The sequence below is a fragment of the Astatotilapia calliptera genome, chromosome 1 (genome assembly GCF_900246225.1).
Source record: "Astatotilapia calliptera chromosome 1, fAstCal1.2, whole genome shotgun sequence".
Classification (NCBI taxonomy): Eukaryota; Metazoa; Chordata; class Actinopteri; order Cichliformes; family Cichlidae; genus Astatotilapia; species Astatotilapia calliptera.
In genome coordinates, this window is record NC_039302.1 from 1,270,957 (window position 1) to 1,293,293 (window position 22,337).

The following is a 22,337-nucleotide window of genomic DNA, read 5'->3' on the forward strand; positions in this document are numbered from 1 at the left end:
TTTCACAAAAACGTCTGAACCTTTTATTCAAGAGGTGAAGATGTTAGATGCTCTACAGAAACAGTAATATACAATTTTCTTAGCATCATTACCCAAGCAGATACATGCACATAACTCCTGCGGGTGTTTTGCTCTGAGTCAACCCTGCTGTGCACAGCCAGCACTCAGAATTTGGCTAAAACCTCGACACATACAGACAACTAGAGTTGCCACACTAAGTGTTAGTAGCAGAGCTCCCTGTATCTTCTACAGCTTTGATGGTGCCGTGTTTACTGCTGATGTGCAGGGTCATTTCCTTGCGGTTGGTTACTACATGGCCACACTGTACACATGTATAGCGCCCCCTGGTGTGCTCCCAAAGGATGCGTCTGCTGCAGGCCAAACCTAATGCACAAAACAAATAACTGTGAGTGTTTGATTTGCTCACTGATTAAACTTACACAAAAGCAGTCAAAAGCATGCTAACGTCACAGGATACATTTAAGGCTTTGCAAAAGGTGACGGGTTTCATCTGCGACCATTTTTAATCATCCTTTCAAAAACAATGATCAACCAGGAAACTACTTTATTTAACTACTGCTGCACTTGCGCTGGGCTGAGTAACTGTTCCCATGGTGCTAGTCTGCAGTGAACCCGAACTCACCTGGACTCTTCTTCCAGATAGCCGATGACCCAGGAGGAGAATGAGGTGCTGATCCTGGAGCAGGAGGGATGGGCTCAGGTGACCTGGTCTGTGGCTGGTGCTGAACCTGGAACTCAGGAGGGTCAGCGCTTGCTTTTGGACCATCCATCTTTAGACATGGGGGCATGTTAGGGGCTTTTTCCTTAGGCAAAGTACGAGCTTCATTAATGTTTTGAAGAGGGGAGGTTTCTTGGAGATGCAAGATAGGGGAACTGAGCAGAGGTGGGGCTGAGGAGTGTGCCTGAGGATCAGCAGGGCGGATGGCTCCATCTGGGTTTGGGATTTGAGGCGGCAGTTGCTGGGGTGCAGACACCGACTCCAGCCGTGGGAGGTGCTGCTCTGTGGGTTTTGGGTTGGTAACAGCAGCAAGCTGAGGGGGTGTCTGTTCAACAGGCTTCGTTTTACTCCGTGTGACTTTAGAACAGGTGTGCAGGTGAGTCAGCAGGCCACGGTATGAGCGCAACTTAGTGCGACAGCTTTCACACCTGCAGAAAGAGAAGCCAGACGATTGTAAACATGTCTACAGCTCACTGACAGCACATCAGCACATCCGGAGAACACAGGCCAACTCACTGGAAGAAAATGTTGGGTTTGTGATGATGCCTCATGTGCTCCATCAGTTTCTGCATGTTGGAGAAAGAACCACCGCAGCCGACAGTAGAGCACAGCAGCACTTTACCTAAGGAGATCAAAAATAGTGTTTGTCATCTGATACAACCTTTGTTGTCCACAGGAACATGCAGAAACTGTAAGGCAAGATTTTTGGGATTCAGCTATAATCTGACATTTAGAATATACTATTAGGGTACTGGGTGAAAAGCCCTCCCCTCTGCCCGACACATGTGCAGAACCATAAGTCAGCAGGTTATCTGATGGGTTCCTAGCTTACTTCTCTTCTAACATCACGGTTGTTAGTTTCTGCTTATTTCCTACGCTCTTTTTATCACTATGGTTCAAATAACATTTGAGTATCTATCATTTATTAGAGGAATAACTTTGGACGACAGTGGTGTACTTCTGAACAGGAAAAACATCGTCACACACTTGAACATCATTTGAGTGTTTTCAGGATTCGGTTACACTTTATTCTAAAGCAACATAACAAATAGACTAAAAACACGGAGACGGTGCGAAAAGTCTCACTGAACAAAACCACAGCTGTGAATAACAGCAAAACTCAGACTGTTAACCATTAATGATGACCAGTTACTTTAAGAGTCCCAGTGCAGTACAGCAGACAACAGCACAGCCATCACTGCCACATGTGTTACAGCAAACAACGCAGTCACACTGTCTAAAGAAATTATACCAAGTTTCATATCATGAACACAAAAACATGTTTTGATGGAAAGCACTGTTCAGGACTGGAGACTGATAGAAATAAACCATGTTTGCTTTTATTATGCGCTTCAATACTGGTTTATTTCCAGCCGCAACCTTATTTGTTTATGTCCACAGTTGGAGTGCAGGACCTCACCAGGTAGAGACTGAGCCGGGATATCATGATCTTTGATGTGGCTCTCCAGAGCACTTGTGTCGCGGTACACTCTCTTACAGGCGTGCAGCGGACACGGTATCCTCTTGTTTCCTGAAATGGACAAAGACGACTTTAAAAGCTGACACAAACACAACTATTCATGGAACCCAACATCATGTAAATCACATCAAGAATTTAGTAACTTGTCTGGAGCTGCTTAGCTAGCCGGGCTAATGTTAGTGAACACAGACGTGGTTTTGCCATCTTGCTCGTGACTATGGCTTGTGAGGCATTCCTATAAAGTATAAAATGCCAGACTTTGACACTACCGTTGATGTTTGAATGAAAGAAGCAGGTCTAAGTTTCACAGGCGAGAAGCTCAATGTTTTTCCAGCCTTACAAACATGTTTGATTAAGTAATCCTTCTCTAAAACTGCTGCAGGGACGATGCTGCCTGTCTCCATCACTGACCAGGACACCAGACTGACACTGAACTCTCCAAATTTCATTAACTTCTGAGCAACGTTAAGTTAGTATTTTCACACATGTAACTACAAAACTGACTTTTTATTTAGGCCTTTTCGCAAGAGTCCGATTAAAAAAACCCCAACAAGTCGGTCAGTGTCTTAAACCCGCAGAGAGAGAGGATTTGGGTCAGAGGGTGTGAAAGCAGCTGGACACTGCAGGGAAAGTAAAGCTCAATTTGAAATCTACTTCCTAATTTCTAATTGTATTTCCTGGAAAGCCCATTGTTCACTACACTGCAACCTTCCACGCCATTCAAGTTGTTGTTTGCTGCTTCGACCCAATATGTAGTTACACTGAGTGCTGCATTTTAATAGTCCAGCCTGGGCTTCCCTCCCCCAGCTGACTGGACCGTTCCCGTAACCCTCTTACGACTCTGAATGCTCTCAGCGTTTAATAACATCATAGCTAATACTAAGTCATGATATAGTGAGGGGTCAGCATCACCTTAGACCGCTGAGCTGTCACACAGGCGTCTTTACAGTTCAGTCACGTGTAACAACAGCTGTGTTATCACAGCAACCCAAACAGCAGCAGCACAAAGTCAATGGAAACTGGAAGCAGCCTGGTTCTTGTGTAACGCCTTTAACAGCCTGCCTCAATCAGCCATTCACGCTTTCAGTTGAACAACCAGGGCAAAGCTGCCAGTCTGTATCTGCGATCACATTATTGAAGTCTTTGTTTTCTGCGCATTAATGGTGCGCAGCACAGCCAGACAGCAGATGATCGGTCCGCATGTGTCAGTCAAACACGGACAAGACAACAGAGCAAAGCAAACCACACGAAACGCTTAGAAATCGCTGGATTTTGGAACTTGTGACGGTTTCCTCTGTATACAGACCGCTGCCCCCCCCGCCCCGCAATATGGCGACCACTTTGAGAAACAGCAGAGGAAATACGTCACATACGTGCGTACAGATATCATTAAAAAACGGAACCAAACCGAAACTATAGGTATCTTTCAGAATGACTTCATTACTAACCTCCGTTTGCATATTCAGACGTCTGTGCGGGGACACTGTCTGCAGACATGCTGCTCCTGCTCCTTCTTCTTCGCGTTTATTGGTGTTTGGCAAGAAACCACACAGTGAATTACCGCCACCGTGTGGTGTGGACTGTGAACCAATCAACAGTTACAAAGAAGCGCTGAAGAAGTGACTTTCTCCCAATCAGCTTTTTGGGATTTACAGGGATTAACTTGGATGACGAGCATGCGTCAAGAAAGTTTCTCATGACCACCGATTAGCGCTGTTCACAGAGAGCTGGGAATGTCTGCAATCACAACACTGCAAAGATGTAGCCTTAGCCTTAGATTACAGCTTTCACCATCTTTCAGTGGCAATTATAACAAACCAAGTTAGTAGTTTGAGCATTCACAGATTGTAACTATAGTTTTTATAAACTGTCATGCCAATAAAGCACCATTTAAATCTGTTTTTGAGAGTGATATCCATAGTTGGTATCAGCTGGGATGTCTGTGATGCAGTTTGTTTAAAAGCAAAGTACCAGTCTTTGTTTGTTTCTGTACCACAGAGTGGATCAGGAAGCAGTACTGGGAGGAGCTGCTGTGCAGAGGAAGAGGGACTACTCGTTGGCTGTTCCCTTGTTGCCAAAAGGGGAACAAATGAACAGGGAAGTGACCCTTTGGAACTAAACTATTGAACAGACCTGCTGTTTACAGCATTACATAGGATTATTTCCCCTTAATTGTATTTGTTGTTGTTGATAAAAAATAAAAATGTGACTTTTTAAATCAGATTTCCTAGGCTCTCTTTAATTGAGGGGGTGTTGGGAACTTCAAATTCGAAGGCTGTCACAGTATCAGTATCTGTAGTTAATCTGTTTCCCTCCCCAAGCATATTTCTCCTATCTTGGCTTCCCTTCACTGGCTCCCTGTTGAATACAGAATTGAATTCAATATCCTGCTCCTTAAGTAAAATACCTTTGGTAATCAGGCCCCATCTTATCTTAACAACGTTATAGAACTGTATCACCCCAATAGAGCCTTTACTCTCAGACTGGGGGCCTACTTGAAGGGTTTGTAAAAGCAGAATGGGAGGCAAAGCATTGAGCTTTCAGGCCCCTCTTCTGTGGAACCAGCATAGGGCTTTAGTTAGTGCTGGATCAGGAACTGAGTGCTTCTTCTCCTCTCACCTTTTTACTCACTCTGTGTTTGTGCACCATTCTGCACTTACGCATTAGTTATTATTAATCTCTGCCTCTCTTATGAAAGGTAAAATATTCTTCATCACCTTTACATTATCAACGATCTAGTCACTCGTCACTCGTAGTTTTTAACCACAAATTAATTACATTCCACGATAATCCATCTAAAAAATGCTGTGTCTGTGTCCATATCAAGGAGAATGAAAACCTCAACACTGAAGGAAGCCCACACACACAGACCACACACAGGGAAAGAAAAGGAACACAGACATGTTATCCCAACTGGGCCTTCATCAAATCAGCGAAGATGCACAGTAAAGGTCAGACACCAACGAGGGAGCATCAGACTGACAAACGGAACAACACTGTCATGCCTTACATAGCAGGTTTATCAGAGAAACTTCTCCAAGAACGACATCCGAGCCACACACTCACACACAAACTGGTTCATTCCAAGGACAAAACTCCCAAACACAAGCTAAACAACACAGCATACGCTGTGCAGTGAAAATCTGACTGTAGCAAATGGAATAATAGGGTCCAAGGAGGAAGAGCCGCAGCTTTCCTCTCTTTCAATGGAAGTGATGACTGTTTACAAAAATATGAATCGATACATATGAAGGTCAACTTCCAAGCTTGCTCTCTGCTGTGTCCCCCATCTGGATCCATGGCTGTAGTGGTGCTTGATCAGACTGGTAGCCCAGTACTTGCTCCAGCAACTTGCAGTTCACTTCACTTCTATTCAAGTTTTTGTTTTTTAAAAGTTTTCCCCAGTTCATCATTGCACCATCGTAAGTGGTACAGTGAAACTTTCTCTCATCATGTGTCCTGACACCCTGACAAATAGTTGCCACTAACCTTTGGAGGAGTTGGAAATTCCCTTAACGACTGAGTGTGTGGCACCTGAATTTTCAAGATAGGACATAACTAATGTGAACAAAGGCTGTATGCTACCGGGTATGTGAGCTGCAAGTGTGTACCTTCAACCTTGGGTGTGAGTTCCTCTGGCCATGAGCATCATCAGCAGTGTTGTTGTCCTTGTTGTGGCAGTCTTTAGCTCAGTCTTCTCTGATTGCACTGAAAACAGTGTAATCAAGGTCACATTATGCTGTTTCTGGAGCTTCCTCTTCTTCTACCTGTGGGATTGCCAGACTCTTTAAACATGGTTAGGGTTGCCTTGTAGAGCTCGTTGCCAATCTTCTTCTCTCGCCCCACACTCTAGAAGAAATAAAAATATATCCACTCTCTTTCACTTATCCTTATCAGCCTTTCCCAGCTACCATGGGGCAAGAGGAAGTGTACACGCTGTGCAGGTCTCAACAGTCTGTTGCAGGGCTAACACATTTCTATCAGAGTGACTCATATGCATTTTTATACCAGTTCTTTTTACTGACCTGTTGCCAATTCACTATGATTGACTGACTTTTCTTTTCCCTGTCTTTGGAATTACACACCTTTTCCAAGGATGTAGCTGGCATCAAAACTTTTTTTTACCACACTGGCCTCATTTGAGGTATTGCTCCCTGAAAACTCTTAAAATGTCTTTTAAAATAAATATAACTAAATAAATGACTAAATCCTTTGCTTTCTTTATATTTTGTTGGGGTGATACGCCGTCTGTTTTCATTCTATTTCAGAATTTGTGCGACCACTTCGATTGCGGATTAGAAAGATGCGTGCTACAGATTTCAAACATAACCTCACAAACCAACAGGAACAGCCACACCTACCAGGAAGTGCTGAGTGAATGAAGTAGTGACTATAGCGAACATGCTAGGTCACAGCACTGTGATGTTAGTTATTATGTACAACGACTTTGAAAAGAAAGTAAACAAACAAACAACAAACCCCTCCCCCTCCCGCTGTCTGCCAGGCAGTGGAAAAGTTTCCTGCGGTTTCATCCACGGAGTGATGGCCGAGCTGTGAGTGTGCTTGTCAAAGGATGCTGGAGCTGCAGCTGCGGGTCTTGTTGGTCCGCTGCAGACGCAGACGCGGGGCCGCAGACGCAGATGTCCACTTTAACGCAAGCGTGCTGCGAGGATGCGTGGCTGCTGCACGCGCACACACTGCTCGCGTTGCTCCTCCTTGCAGATTTTTCAGTTCAAGAGTGTAAAGGGACTTCAACCGGAAACTACTTTTTTTTTCTTCGAACTTTTTCTGTCAGAAAAAAAGGAAAACGGGCCGACCCTCCTTGTCATAAACGGACTATTTCCTTATTTTTGCTCATTAACGTGTGCGCTGGAAATGTGTCAGCTGCCGGCCCGCAGGCGACAACTCAAGCGTTTTTGGTGAGAAAGGGCGACGTCGAGTGATTCTGGGCTAGTCAGCAGCCACATAACGGAGCCCAGTCTTTATCATGGAAGATGTGAGTAGTCCCTTGAGTCTTACTGCGTGTGCTGCCTGCCCTTGTTGTGCTTTTGTTTTGTGACAGTTTCACCACTTTTGACAGAAGCGTTGAATCAAAGCACCCCGTGACGTTAGAATAATGTACTTTGCAAAGGCGCGATCAGCTTCTGAGGCCCAAAGAGTGAAGCTGGAGCACTTTTCATGGGAGAGTCATGCGAAGCAACAAGTTGTTAGGTGACGTTTCCAGCAGACGGGCTTGCCTGCTTCAGTCAACTGCAGTGAAAACGTTCTGGGGCTGGAAACACCTGTTCACCTGTCTCCACGTCACCGATCCACGGAATCTGCTCCTTCCAGCAGAGTCAGGGTGGAAGGACCACAGCCAGGGCAGGGCGGCTAATTCCACCCACAAACTGACCGCGTTAATGAAAGAGCGCAGAGAGAAAATGTGGAGCCTTTCAGAGAGAAACTCTGGTAAACGCGATTAGCGGTTCATCACTGGCTGCCTGGTTGGTTCTGGCAGGACAGCAGCAGGACATGCCGAGCCTCGCACGGCTACACAAACAGGATAAAAAGGCAGAATAGAATCAAACGGAAGAAAGTAGCTGAAGTGTACGTTCGGCAGTTGTTCTCTGAGTTTTAAGGCTGCGTTAGTGAGGGCCTCTCTTATCTTAGTACGTTATGATTTATGACAACCTGCGGCCGCAGTCTCAGGATCAGATAGTCTGGTCATCTGCTGAAAACTTGACGCTTTTCATTCAAAAACATCACAGTTACCCAAGTCACAGTATTCTATATATGACCTGCATACCTCAGTTACATTTGGGCATTTTGAGGAAGCCAGTTTACCAGAATAGGGAAGTCAGAAAGACACATACTATGTCAACTACTGTATGTAAGGAACTTGTTGTGCACACTTAATGCATGTGGTGCCACGCCCTTTGAGTGGGATTCATCAAAAGTATGCTGTTTGTTAGCTGCTCTCTACCTTCAGTCTACAGTGTCACGATTAAAGCAGCAGCCTCTCTTTTGCAATCTGTTCAGTCTGGAATTTGCAGTGCTGATGGTGAAATCAGTTAATGCATTTGAAAACATCAGTGTGACTCTGTGGCGATCGTCACATCCAGCTTGGCTCGGGTTCACTGAGGAAGACGCCATAAAAACTGCCTGAAGTAGAACTGCTGGAAGATTTAAGAATGTGTCAGAGATCAGTAAGATTTGAGTCCTACATTTTCACTGTGTGGGCTAGCTTCACTAAAGGTTGTCTCTAGCTCATCAGCGGGTCACTCTGTGATCTGCATGTAAAGCAGAACTGAAACGAGTACATGGGCATGTTTATGCCTGGAGAGTCCCACCATGTGACTGTGTTTCTGTATTTTTAATTTGCACTTCCCTGCTCACCTATTTTCTTAAACTTGCACCCAGAAAGCGTCACAGCCCTTCTGTGATGACCAATCGCCTTGGCTCTGAGTCATCTACACTCTCCATTCCTCTCTGACCTCGTCAGAGAAAAGAAAAGAAACTCACATTGTTGTCGGGCAGAAAACAGCTCTCTCTCATCATCACAGTCAAGCTTTCTTCCCTACAATGGATGAATGTCTGCACACCATCATACTTTGGGTCCACCTTTCATAGTAAGCAATGGACAATATGCTGTTTCCATATCAAGAAGGGCATAAACCTCTTTTAAAACACCAGCACAAAACATACCAGGACATCAAGGATCTCATATTGTGTAAGTTTAATTGTAATAAAATGTAAGGAATATTTAATACTACGAGTGGCAGCTAGCCGACACTGATGCATACAAAAAAGAGGCCCGATTCATAACTATGAGTCTCAATGATATGTAAGTCATTAACAGTCATAAACACAGCCAGTGTACTGGCAGATAAATGCTATAACAGGAGGTGTTGGACTGGTGCTTTTGGTTGCGCTAATCTTTGTTTGGAGAACAGTGAGTCCAGAGTGCATTACAGTAGTTTTCATCCCCTGTATTCAATATGAAAAATACATTTGTAATGCTAATGAGAAGCAGTACATTTTTTTTTTACTATTTACATTTGGGAATTCATAATGAAGAACTGTGTGCACTAATATAGCATGACACTTTATTATGAACACAAGACTGTGGGTGTTAATGTGCTATGTGTCACGGCTGCAAGAGTGTTCTAAAAAATGTGTTGTCCCCATCATCTTTTACTTCTTTGGCCTACAGAATATGAGCTGTTCTGCAGAGTTTTGTGGCTCTTTACCATAGAAAGTTGACTCAGTTTTCACTAGAAATAAAGAGAGATGCTGCTTTGCAAACACTGACTAAAGAGTAAGGACCACAAAGTGGAAATTTTTGTGAGGTCAGTTGCTATCAAAACTTTAGGACACCACTGTGGTCTGTGGTGTTATATGTACACATATATATATATGTTATATATATATATATATGTAGGCCTATAAATTAGGTTTAAATCTAGAATGGACTGCAATTTTATACAATAAGTTGACTTATTGAATAATAGTGCTACACTGATTTCTGATAACACTGATAGTGTTATTCACTCTACAGTTGTGTGTGGAACCTACTAAGGCTTAAACAGTGAAGCTGCACCTTTTTAAACTTCAGACATGTGGTAGGTACTCGTACTGACTGGCTAATTGACTTGCTAACAATATGTTCTGACCCCCCCCCCCCCTCTCCAAAAAAAAAACCAAACAAAAAAACCCCCCCACTTAACCCTGCTGTCTTCTTCCAGCCTGTCGGGGGTTAAAGTGTGAGTTACGCTGAGACTTAAACTGGGAATGAATGCCAGATACACCCTAAACTTAAAGTACCACTTCCACAAAAGCACCTACTCTGTTTTCTAATCCTCTTCTAAGACCCAACTTGCATGAGATACCTTTGCTTAGTATCTTGTCACTTTGTAACTGTACTATAATTTATCCCTGCATGTTTTTTTAACAGAGCGATGGTAGGTAGGTGTTGATCCATTTTTGCAGCAACCACAACACCACAGATAGGAGAGGTAATAGATCACAAGCATGTGTGGGCAGTTTTAGGTAAAACATTGTTTCGCGTCTGACTTCCTGTCTAAGTCCAAAATTGGAACTTTGTAACTTACCATCTGATATCATAGTGCAGAGCTGCAGCAGTCGGCTCAGGCTTGAGTAATGGAAACCTTTCTGTGTTCCAAGGGTTTGATCAGCCCTACACAGTAATTCCATCCAGGAGCACCAATGACTATTCTAGTTGTGCTATCACTTTATTTTGAAAGCTAGCTTTTCAGTTTTGCCCTTTTACCCTTCATTTGCTGCTGCGGTGCTCTTCACTAAGATAAGAGATACTCTGAGTTACAGTAAAAGTGCTTAAGAGTGCTCCCACTTAGCCTAACCCATAATAAGAAATCTTAGATTATTTGCAGTTGGAAGAGGATCACGGTTTAAACTGACCAAACATTTCCATGAACAAAATGTTGCTCAGCAGTATTTAACCTTCCTGCCTTCTTGGGACCTTTTTGTGCCACTGCTATGTGTTAAATGGCTGCCATTTCCACTGTGTTCAGTGGAATATAACCAAACTTGCCACAGGATAGTTTTTACCTGTCAATGTTAATATTCCAGTGTGAATTCCTTAAATCAGCCTAAAATGGCTGAGCAGCAGAAATCCCCACACCCATCACCCTGGGGACCATTTTCTGCCCATTGACTTCCATTATAAATGCTATTTTTCAACCCCAAATTATCATCATATGATTTTATTTTTTCTTCTTTTCTTGGATGTCAATGAAGACTCAGGGCCTTGAAGTTTTAATTTTTAAATTGCAAAAAAAATGCAAAAAAAATAATGGCAGGTCAAAATGTATGTTGGTGCCAATCTTTGGTCCATCTAAAGGCCTACTTATAATGACAATCACATATTACTTCAACTGGTTTTTTGTGGAAATATTTAGTTTCGTTTTTTGGTTTTTGGGGCTTATAACACAGGGCGCTCATGTAATAACACTGGGATTTGAAGGGTTAAAACAACGAAAATATAATTAAAACTTTACATGAATATTTCAGGGAGAAGTAGTTTTACAAGGTTGGCTAATTTAAAGTGGAATAAAATATGGATATATGGTCTTTTTATGGCGTGGCTGAGAATGGTCCCTAGGGTGATGGGTGTGAGTTTTTTAAAGGATGGCAGGAGGGTTAAACATTATTGCTCAAAGTTTAAACATTGAATGTCATCTACCTGCACTCTACATTCAGAAGCACCTTAAAAATTGGCTTAAAAACTAGGATCAGATTTATCACAAGGCTCCACATTCAAAAATATTGGCATTTTCAACATGGGATTGAATAGGAATGGATAGGTTGGATATCATTTCCGACTTAGAAAGCTGCACGGTGTGCCAGACCACAGCTGATCCACTGAATTCTGTGCCGTGTTGCTGTGTAATACCCAAAGCATGAGCAACAGCACACAGGTTTTTAAAGCCAGAAAAAACCATGCACAGAGGAAGTTAACAGCAAAGTGACAGCAGCGTTGAGGTATTTCACCTTACATACACCAGCAGGTTTTATTTTTGAGTTTGCAGTAGTTGCTAATTTCACCACAGTCTGTGGTCAAATCAGCCATCTACTTATCTACAACTCAACCAATCTATGTCTAAGTTGAGTCTGACTTTGACTTAAATATCACATAATGACCCATAGTTTCTTCCTCACACTGGAGATTACACAGTTTTTAGCGCTAGTATTGTCTCAGCAGTCTGTATAGGAAGACACCTGACAGCAGATGTTAAAGGTCTGCACGTCTGCAAGCAGTCTCACTTGAAACCAAAGGTTTGTTCTTAAGAACTGTCCAGTACACAGTGAAACGAGACAACATTCCTCCAAGAGCTTGGTGCTACAAATGACATATAACAGACAAACAACACGCAAAGTGCAATGTGCAAAAGTTGCAAAAAACCAAAACAAAGACAGTGCAACAGCCAACAGAACAGAATGATACAGACACAAGACAGTGCAGGCACAGCAGTGCAATAGAAATGTGCAAAAGACTGAGCATTGTGCAAAAAGTCACTTTGTGTATAAAGGTGTGTGTGTGTCAGTCCAGTCACCGAGTGTTCAGGAGTCTGACGGCTTGGGAAAGAAACTGTTTCGCAGTCTGACAGTGAGGTTTTGTGGATGCAGCGGGTGCTCCAGGTGTCTGTGGTGGGGGGAAGAGAGGCTCCAATGATCTTCTCAGCTGCTCTCACAATCTGTTATACATCTGTATCAACTTGAGAGAAAGGCAGATGTGAAATGTAAAAGTGAGGTCAGAGGTCAAATATGATATTGGATGCAAACTATAATGTGATATTTAGATTCCCATTTTCCAGTGTCATTTCCCAAATGTCCATACAAACACATTTTTTATATAGCTCTATATAACATTATTATCAGGAGAGGTCAAAGCGATCCTGTTAACATTCAGAATGACATACAAATGCTACCAAAAACAAAACCTCCTTGGTGAGGGTGATATCCTCAGTGGTATGACTCAGTTGCCTGGAACAATCCAAATTCGGTGCACTGCACACTGTTGTTTGACGACTCTTGTGCCTCTAATAATGACTGGAGTGTCCTTTGTGACGTCACTTGTAGGAGCCCATCCAGAAAGCTGCCGCAGTATTCTCCTGGATGGTAGTTGTTGCCACTCAGACGATGTCACCACATAGGTGCTGATATATGAGGAGAGCCCTGCTCTCAAAAACCGACATAGATGCAAAAGTTGGATTTAAGAAATAAGTACATAAAGTTTTAAAAACATGTTTAGAGCCATCTTCTGTCATTGAACGTGATGCCATGTGATTGGTTGGTTGCAGCTGATAGACATATTAGTTTATGTTTACTAACTAGTGACAGAATCGACGACGCAGAGGAAAATGAGGACTCTACAAAACTCCAGGAAAAACAGCACTTTTATCACATTGACACATCCAGGCTTCAGTATCTTGACAGTTTCTGTGGGCTGTGGGTGACAAATGACAGTAACACTACTTGATATAACCTTTAATATGTGCTCATGCTAATAAATCACTTTAGTTGCTCATAAATTTGGATTCCACGTTGGTGAAAATGTGCAGAAGAGAATCAACACCTCTGTTCTTTTCCTGTACAGGTATATTGTACGACCGTCATTTAGAGCAGTGATAAAATGAAAGTGAATATAATTGTCTGCATCCTGCAAGTATGCTGGTGTGTACTGAGTGTGACTTCCTTCCTCTGTATCAATACAGGGTGCAAAAGAGGACCCAGCCCTCCAGAAAGAGCCTAAGTTCCTGAGTAAGGCTGGCTGGTTGAAGAAGGGCTATGGCAGACTGCTGGCAAGCTATAAAGACCGCTACATCCAGGTGGAGAAGACAGAGATTGTGGTGTATGAAAATGAGGTATATAAAGTTTCAATACATCGGGTGTGAGAATATGAACTTATATCAATATTGCCATTTAATTCTTGTAGTCTTGCAGCTGTTAACTTTTATTTAACATCAGATAATCAAGTAGATGGTCTAATTTCTCTCTTGCTTGTTGATAAGATAATAAGCTAAAATGATGTTGGCTTTATCCTTAAATTATACACACAAATTTTCAAATATCAGTCATTTGTGTTGCAGGACCTACAGAACTGCTTGGAGAGGCTTGACCTGGAAAACTATGACAAATGTCATGAATTAAAGAGCCCCTTCACGAAGAAGCAAAGACTTATACTCATACGATCGGCAAAGTCCACAAATAAGGTGAGAGAAGAGTCTGTCTCTCTATCTCTTTCTGTCCCTGTCACAAACATTTGTCCTGCCTGCACAAAGAACACGTTGTAGATCGTGGTGCAGGTAAGCAGCAGGCTCAGATTAGTGGTGCTGGTTGCAGTGATGCTGGTGAGCAATCCGGTTGTTCAGTGATGACGTGACGAATCCTACTTCCGGGTCTAAAGTAGTCTGCGTTTAATATGGCTTTTGTGTTGTTAACATGTTTAATGTTTTGTATTTTCTTCTATTTAATCTCAAAAAGCTCCTAAAACAGTCAGTGATCACTGTTGACCTCCCTCGGCTTTTATTACCGCTAATCATTTATTTAAGCTCAGTTTTTAAAACCTTAGGATGTAACTACAGCCCAGCCCATGCAGCAGTATACAGTATGAATGACTAACCTCGTATTGTGGATGGATTATCTCAGTTGTTCTCCTGGCTGAAGTTTGGTCCTTTTACAGCATCCTGCCATGCGATTACATTTGTTCCTGACCACCGAGAACACTCACGTTAACTTTTATCCAGTGGAAAAAAAAGTTAGCTTGTTTATATTATGCTAACATAGCTGTGTCGCTAGCGGTCACGTAGCACATCATTATATACCAGCTAGCCCAACTTCAGTAACCCTACAAACGTCACTGCTGTTTAGTTTTCTGTCTTCATTTATGTTGGAAGTGATAACAGAGCTGTACGTTTTAATTTGTTTCCAAAACCCCGCAGTCAGGACATGCTATATTGTATTTAGATAGAAGCTAGCGAGCTAACTCCCTGCTAACTTCTAACTCCGTTAAATGTCATAAATTCCGTTTTCATGGATGCCTGGATGTTAAACTCAATTGTTACACCTGGTAGAGCAGAACGCTGATCATTTTATTAAAGATGAAAGACTTTAGACAGTTTTTCAACTCTCAGTAATGCCACAGTGATCGTTTGATATATGGACCTGCAGCGGAGTTTAGGCCCAGACACGGCTAGTGACGTCAGACTGAACAACCGGATAGCCTGCAGCCAGTGATGCGAATGAACAGCGGGTCACGGTTACCAGAGCTGTCACAAATGGCTCAGAATGATATGGTGGAAGCTGCATCCAGTTCTCCAAAGGCTGATTTGATAAATGATGAAGGAATATGACAGGAAAATGATATCAAGGACTGCTTAGACGCTGGCAAATGTGATAAGCGGCTGAAAATCAAGGTAGCCGGCAGACGAGAGGAATGACAGTTGAGGCTGCAGGTAGTTTTTGGTGTTTCACAGTTCTCAGACATAGTGTCACGGGACGAGCATCAACAGTCATACTCCCTACAGGAAATTTCCTATTTTCTAATAAAACCTTTGGGAGTTAGAGAAGTTAGAGTTCTTTTCCTGATCTGCACATGTTTATTAAACCTACCGTATTTTTCGGATGACAAGGCGCACCGGATTATAAGGCGCATTAAGCGAAACAGATAAATTGATAAGTCAAACTTTACTCAGTCATTCTTCTTGCTTCCTCCACTTCTGTAACATTGATTCATTAATGTTGAATTCTCTGGCAGCTGCTCTGTTCCCATGTTGTTGCAGTATATTAATGACTAACCTCGTATTGTGGATGGATTATCTCAGTTGTTCTCCTGACTGAAGTTTGGTCCGTTTACAGCATCCTGCCATGTGATTGCATTTGTCCCTGACCACCAGAATCCCTCACGTTAACTTTTATCGAGTGGAAAAAAAGTTAGCGTTCATCCTCCAGCTTCACTGTGTTTATGTTATGCTAACATAGCTGTGTCGCTAGCGGTCACGTAGCACATCATTATATACCAGCTAGCCCAACTTCAGTAACCCTACAAACGTCACTGCTGTTTAGTTTTCTGTCTTCATTTATGTTGGAAGTGATAGCAGAGCTGTACGTTTGAATTCTTTCATAAATCTCTCAGTCAGAACGTGCTATATCGTGCTTAGATGGAAACTAGCGAGCTAACTTCCTGTTAACTTCTAACTCCATTAAATTGAATAAATTCTGTTTTCATGGATGCCTGGATGTTAAACTTAATAGTTACACCTGGTAAAGCAGCAACGCTGATCATTTTATTAAAGATGAAAGAATTCAGTTTTTAGACAGAAACTGACGGAGTTTTGGACCCAGATGCCTCCGTGAGGCTCCTGACGTAATGCTCCAACAATCCATCAAGCAGTGCGGCTTCGTAGCTTAGCAAAGTCGTACTAAAACATTTTTTGACAGATTTTTGAGCGCCGTGTACCACATAAAATCGGTTCATGGTCAGTAAGCACAACCAGAATTCCTACGTAAGGGCCTGTGGCCTAAATAGATTATTTCTTATTCTTAAAAAAAACACAATAATGAGCACAGTTTTTAAAAATAGAAGAAAAAACTGTCAATACTCCTGTTATTGTGTCGCAGTTTGATTATCTACCTTAGTTTGAGTTGACTATTGTCTGCTTCATTCATTCACAGGTCCATGATGTTAAATTCCAGGCTCAGACAGTGGAGGACAAGGAGGCTTGGATTAAAGCCCTCAGTGATGGCATTAATCGAGCAAAGAATAAAATTTTTGATGAGGTAAACATGCGATAGAGCCATAAATTTATCTTAAATCTTGTCTTTGTCTCGGTTTTAATAAGCATGTAGTTTTAAAACTCAAATTATTTCTTATTTTCACAGGTGAAGATTGATCAAAGCAGCAACTTAGAGCACGTTACTCGAACAAGACCCAAAGGGAACCGCAACCGGCGTCCACCGACCAGGATACACATGAAAGAGGTGCGTGTCAAATTGAAATAGTGCTTGTAGTATTGTTGTAACGTGTCTTTTGTTTTAATTTGCTCTTAATACAAACTTTGCTTCCGTGGTTACCTGGGTCTTTGATTGATTTGTATTAACTGACATGAAACCCACATCGTAACTAATCAACGTAACTACATTACTAAGGTTGTGTTGTGTTAAGATGCAGAGCCAGAATGAATGTGATTAGTAACGCCAGGATTTACCTGTTATTTAAAATCAAAAATGTCCATGCTGTATGCCACTGGATGCTATATTCTAATAGAAAGGCTATTTGTTTGGGCCCAGTACATTAAAAATAAGCTGCCAACCGCAGTGAGTTAGAATAGTGAGTCACTGTGGTTTTAGATAGATTTATATTATTTAAATTTGATATCATATTGACCATTTATGGTAGTAAGGGGCTTTGACTGCAGCTGTGCCATATAATAATGCCTGTGATAATATTGTTATAAATTTTTCACAATATCAATTTTACTTATATTGTCACAATGTCATTGCTTGTGCAACAATAACACAAGCCCAGCCATGTCTGAGAGTAAGAGCAACGTATCACCCTCTGATAATAATTTAGTACCTAAAAAGGAGCGACTCCAACAATCTCCAACAAGGCACAGTACTTATGCAAGAAAGGAAATGACTCTACCGAATGTCACTGAAGAACTGGCAGGTTGCATTGCATATCACAGGAAGCGCAGATAGTGGATGGAAATTACTGAGGCTTACATGGTGGGGTAGAAAAGCAGGCTCCTGTTTCTGTAAGCATGTTCTGAGTTAATTAACTCTGACATTGGCAAAACACCGAGTTTCCTGTTCCAAAACAGCCAATCAGAGCAAGTTCAATTAGCTCCGAGGATGTTAAGCATGAGTTAGGTGTGATTATCATTCACCATGGCAACATGTAAACAAAAAGTGAGTTTTAAGGTCATGTGATCTAAGGAATATGAACAAGTTTCAGTGCTTACCACGATATAAAAAGAGTCATTTTAATCAGCTTGGGCAACTTTGTCATCATCACAGACAGAATGAGTCTGACATAATACGTATCATTTTATTATATCCACGATCATCATGCAGCCAGCTTGAACTTTCATTAGATGAAGCTGAATCCTAATTTTACATTCATTTTGAATGTATTTATTCAAAATGTACATAATGTATATAAGAGAAAAGGTGTGAAGGAACAGATTAGACAGTTTGCTGATGGACCTGTGAGAGCAACAGACAAGAGGTGGATCCACCCTCTGCTCAGATTTATTCAATAAAAGGTTTTTCTGCACTTATTTATGAACATTTCATTTTTTCTATAATTCCAATAATAAAGAATTCAATTGTTTCTGCCATTATTAAATTAAATGTTTGAGATCAGAAAAACTTTAATGTTCCCAGTGTGAGTATTGATGATTTGATCTGATGTCAGTCTTCACTGATAGTTGCTGTTTCACATTTAACTAAAAAAAAGTTTCTTGAATGTAAGGTTTCCTCAGAAAAAGGCAAATATGTCACAAGTGCCTTGGCTTTTATAGAGCTGTTTGTAAACTGATCATCTAGATTTGACATATTTCAGGACAGTTTTGGAAGGATGATGTTTTTTAACAGATCATCCCAGAACAAAATAAGCCACTATAAACGGATCCAGGCCCATAACCCATAATCCTCTCCATTTCCTGGTTCTGGGTTGAATCTCGATCTGTGAACTAAAAAAGTGAAAATAAATAAATAAGGTCAGTTTGTTGGCCTACAATTTTGTTACTTGACTGGCATTGATGACGTATTGATGAATTTGTTTCCTGAAACTCTGGATGTCTACAAGACTGAGTCAAAAAATAATTAGTGTACTGCTTTTCCTAAAGCTTGCCTCTGATTTATGCCCTCATTACAATAATAATTAAAAAGGCTAAGACATTTTTTACCACAATGAATTTTAAGTGAAAGAAATACAATTGAAGTTCAGACTTCCAACTTTAACTCAGCAGGTTAAACAAAAAGATTGCATCAAAATGTGAAGAACTAAAGCATTTTTAAGACAACCTATTCATTTCAGGGGCTCAAAGGTAATTGGAAAAATTAGCTAACTGAAAATAAAATGTTCATTTCTCATACTTGGCTGAAAACCCTTTGCTGGCAATGACAGCCTGAAGTCTTAAACTCGTGGACATCACCAGATGCTGGTTTCCTCCTTTTTAACGCTCTGCAGGCCTTTACTGCAGCATTCAGTTGTTGTTTGTTTGTGGGCTTTTCTACTTTTTTCTATTCTATTCTACATGAAAGTAAGGTCTCTGCATCATGAAGATGATTGCATCATCAACTCACAGTGTTGGTCTGCATATCTCATGAGGCCATCAACAGCTGTTTTTGTTTGTTTGTTTGTTTTGTTTTAATAATGAGGTTGACGCAGCATGGTTTTGGTGCAGCTGTGCTGACTTCTGTTTATTATTGTGTAGTGGAGACCATTCTGACAAGAAGGCACAAGAAAGAGTGCTGAAATCTGCCCCCAAAATGATTAAAGTTAGACACAAATCACTGTACACATTTGTAAATCTTAGTTTATGTATGTGGATGATATCGTACGATACGGCAAATAGTTCTCAAATTGAGCAACATTCTGCAGTACAGCTTCCTCCATGAGGTGAATGTTATCTGAAACACTGGTATATTCTCCTGTTTGACACTCAGGTTCTAAACGTGTTGGCTAGCAGTACAGGTCCCTAGAATACCGCTGTGTCAGCTATCACGATCAAGCAGGGACTGTTTATCAGATAAGGGGGTGGAGTCTAATTCACAGAGTTCACATGGGGTGAAAGGAGAATAGCAAACCCAGTGAGGGTAGTGATGGTCTGTGAAGGCAAGGGTGTGTGATGGAGGAGGCAGCAGAGGCTTGTAAACAGATTATCATAAGGAAACTTTTAGCTTATTTGCCCACTGCTTGTCTCTCACCTTGAACCTACTGATTTAATTTGCACTACTCCACAAATCCTTGGTATTCTAGTTTGGCCTTGATCTTGTTCCCGTAGGTTCCTTAAATTTCCTGAGCTTCACCCTTAGGTGAACTCTACTCAGTTCTTTCCTGTCCGTGTGCTCTGTGTCATTTAATCGTATATTTTTCTTCTAGGTAGCTGATGTGTCATCTGATGGAATCCTGCGCTTGGATCTTGATCTTGAAGATGCCGTAATGCCTAATGGAGCACATTATGCCAATGTTGATGGCAGTGAGACCTCCAAAGAGAAACAGTTGGTGTCAATTACCGAGGAGGAAGCTCAGCCAGATCCAGACGTCAGTCCCCAAAAAAAGGTCATCAAACCTCCAATGCCGCCTATCAAGGAGGCTAAACCCAGCATAGCACATGAAGATGAACCTCAAAAGAATGATGGTTCAGAGAAAAAGGTATGTCAAATTTTTCTAAAAATTGTAATTGTGAAATGTTGTAACATTTGTGCATGTCTTTGTGTTTGGATATCATGGCCTTGCTATAATTGCTATATTATTTGAAGGTACCAATGCCCCCATCGAAAGAAGCAAAACCCTCTACTTCACCTGTTGAAGAAACTACAGAAGAGGCAAAACATGAGAAGATTTCTGAAACAAGTTCTGATGCCAGTAAAAAGGCAGCTCCACCACCAATGCCTCCCAGTAAACCCAGCTCTGTGAGTAATGTTGATGCTTTACAGTCCAAGCCACACTCTCACCCTCCTATGCCTCCATCCAAGGAGAAGAAGCCCTCCCATTCTGGCTCTGAGACAGACCAGCAGGTTGAAGGGATTAGTAATGAGGATAATGAGAAGGAAGATGAAAGTAGGAAGGAGACTATAGAAAGAGCCGTGGAAACAGATGAGGCAGTGCAGCTGATTGCTAAAGAAACGTCACCTGATGTGAAAGATGATAAACACGAGAGTCACTGCACAGAAGAAACAGTTAGCAGCAACACAAAGATGGTATCTGACTGTGGGGAACAAATACCCACAGAGTCACTGAGAAAGAGTCCAAGTTCCCATCCAAAATTCAACAAAAAGCCTGATGAATGTGCCGAGCCTGACATACAGCGGATAGAGAGCACCTCGGCTAAGAGTAATCCTAAAGAGGGACCCGACAATACTGCCTCACTCAATTCTGTCGATTCAAAAGACGCACTGGCCGAGAGTGAAGTCCTCTCTTTGAATGACTCAACCACTGAGACCCTTACCCTGAGTCCACTGCTTTATCACTTGTCCGGGGAGAAAAAAAAGCAAGATGAGAAATCTGTAGACAGTGGTCAGCACTCAGATGATGAGAGTGAAGGCTCTGGAAGTCAAGACACATTGGTAGCTGCGACAGCTGCACTCAGGGGAAGCCATTCTGCTTTGGATGTGGTGGATGCTAGTGAGGACAGCATTCAGGTATCTGTTATTTTAAGACCAGCACAGGTCACAACAGTGCCTCAGGTTAGCTCTAAGAACATAAAACCCATCCCTCCTCTCAAGCCCTCAGCCAAGGGCAGGTCAGCCTCAATTGGAAATTTGCTGTCTGAATCTGATGTCTGTAATCAGATGAAAGAGTCTAGCAGAGGTGGAGCTGTGAGTGCTGGGGGTTCTAGTGATGATGTCATTAAACTTGAGACTGAAGTGGCTCTAGAGATGGAAAAGACGAGCAAGCTCTTGAGCAAAGTGTCCCAGGACCATGGAAGTGAAGAGGAGGATGTACCGGGGGATTTGCTGGCTGAGGCCATGGAGAAGCTGAAGAAGGCAGACCACGTCCTCAGGGAGGTCAAGAAACTGAAATTTGCAACAAACGGAAGCAAAAGGAAGAGTTGGTGAACGTCACACACTGACTGAAATTGACCAACTGATAAACCCTTTACCTAGACAGTGATAGTGCAGTCACATCATGGAAAATGTAAAAAGACCCCACTAAATACAATTTGCCTAAAAGTGAAGAACCAGTGGTATTCTGTATCATCACAGATGGTCGTTTATGATGAGCTTATTCACTCTGTATGATCATGGTGTGCAGGCCTGACCTGGACACTGTACTGGATTCAATTCAGTTCAACTTTATTTACAGTACTGTGCAAAGGTTTTAGGCAGGTGAGGAAAAAATGCTATAAACAAAGAATGCTTTGAAAAATGGAAGTGTTTATCATTTATTTTCACCAATCAACAAAATGAAGTGAAGGAACAAAAGAGAAATCTAAATCTAGTCAGTATTTGGTGTGACCACCCTTTGCCTTCAAAACAGCATCAATTCTTCTAGGTACACTTGCAGAGTTTTTGAAGGAACTCGGCTGGTCGGTTGTTAACCACAGATCTGTGGATGCAGGCTTCCTCACATCCTTCTGTCTCTTCATGTAATCCCAGACACACTCAATGATGTTGGGATCAGGGCTCTGTGGGGGCCAGAGCATCACTTCCAGTACTTGTTCTTAATGACTGTGGCTGCGTGTTTGGGGTTGTTGTCCTGCTGCAGAATACATTTGGGTTCAATAAACAAGCATTTATATTTCTGAAAACGTTCTTTATAACAGTTTTTCACACCTGCCTAACACTTTTGCACAGTACTGTATATAGAAAATCACAACAACAGTCACCTCAAAGTGCTTTTAAGGTTTTTGAGCGTTATGCTTT

General features: G+C 41.9%; 2 protein-coding genes across 3 annotated transcripts; one reads left to right on the forward strand and one right to left on the reverse strand.

Moving 5' to 3' along the window:
* LOC113032627 (zinc finger protein 414) lies at positions 1-6,372 on the reverse strand. 2 transcript variants are annotated; one of them, XM_026185669.1, is made up of 7 exons: positions 5,831-6,372; positions 5,709-5,753; positions 3,668-3,799; positions 2,160-2,270; positions 1,256-1,361; positions 644-1,167; positions 1-384 (listed from the first exon to the last, which is right to left on the reverse strand). In XM_026185669.1, the coding sequence occupies exons 3-7, from the start codon at positions 3,714-3,716 to the stop codon at positions 215-217; spliced, it is 960 nt and encodes a 319-aa protein (XP_026041454.1). In that variant the 5' UTR covers positions 3,717-3,799; positions 5,709-5,753; positions 5,831-6,372; the 3' UTR covers positions 1-214. The 2 variants fall into 2 exon arrangements, with proteins under 2 accessions (XP_026041454.1, XP_026041535.1); XM_026185750.1 differs by lacking the exon at positions 5,709-5,753.
* Positions 6,373-6,699: 327 nt separating this feature from the next.
* On the forward strand, positions 6,700-21,799 carry plekho2 (pleckstrin homology domain containing, family O member 2). The gene is made up of 7 exons (XM_026185562.1): positions 6,700-7,215; positions 13,454-13,603; positions 13,829-13,951; positions 16,413-16,517; positions 16,620-16,718; positions 19,852-20,124; positions 20,232-21,799. The coding sequence occupies exons 1-7, from the start codon at positions 7,207-7,209 to the stop codon at positions 21,528-21,530; spliced, it is 2,058 nt and encodes a 685-aa protein (XP_026041347.1). The 5' UTR covers positions 6,700-7,206; the 3' UTR covers positions 21,531-21,799.
* Positions 21,800-22,337: the final 538 nt, after the last annotated feature.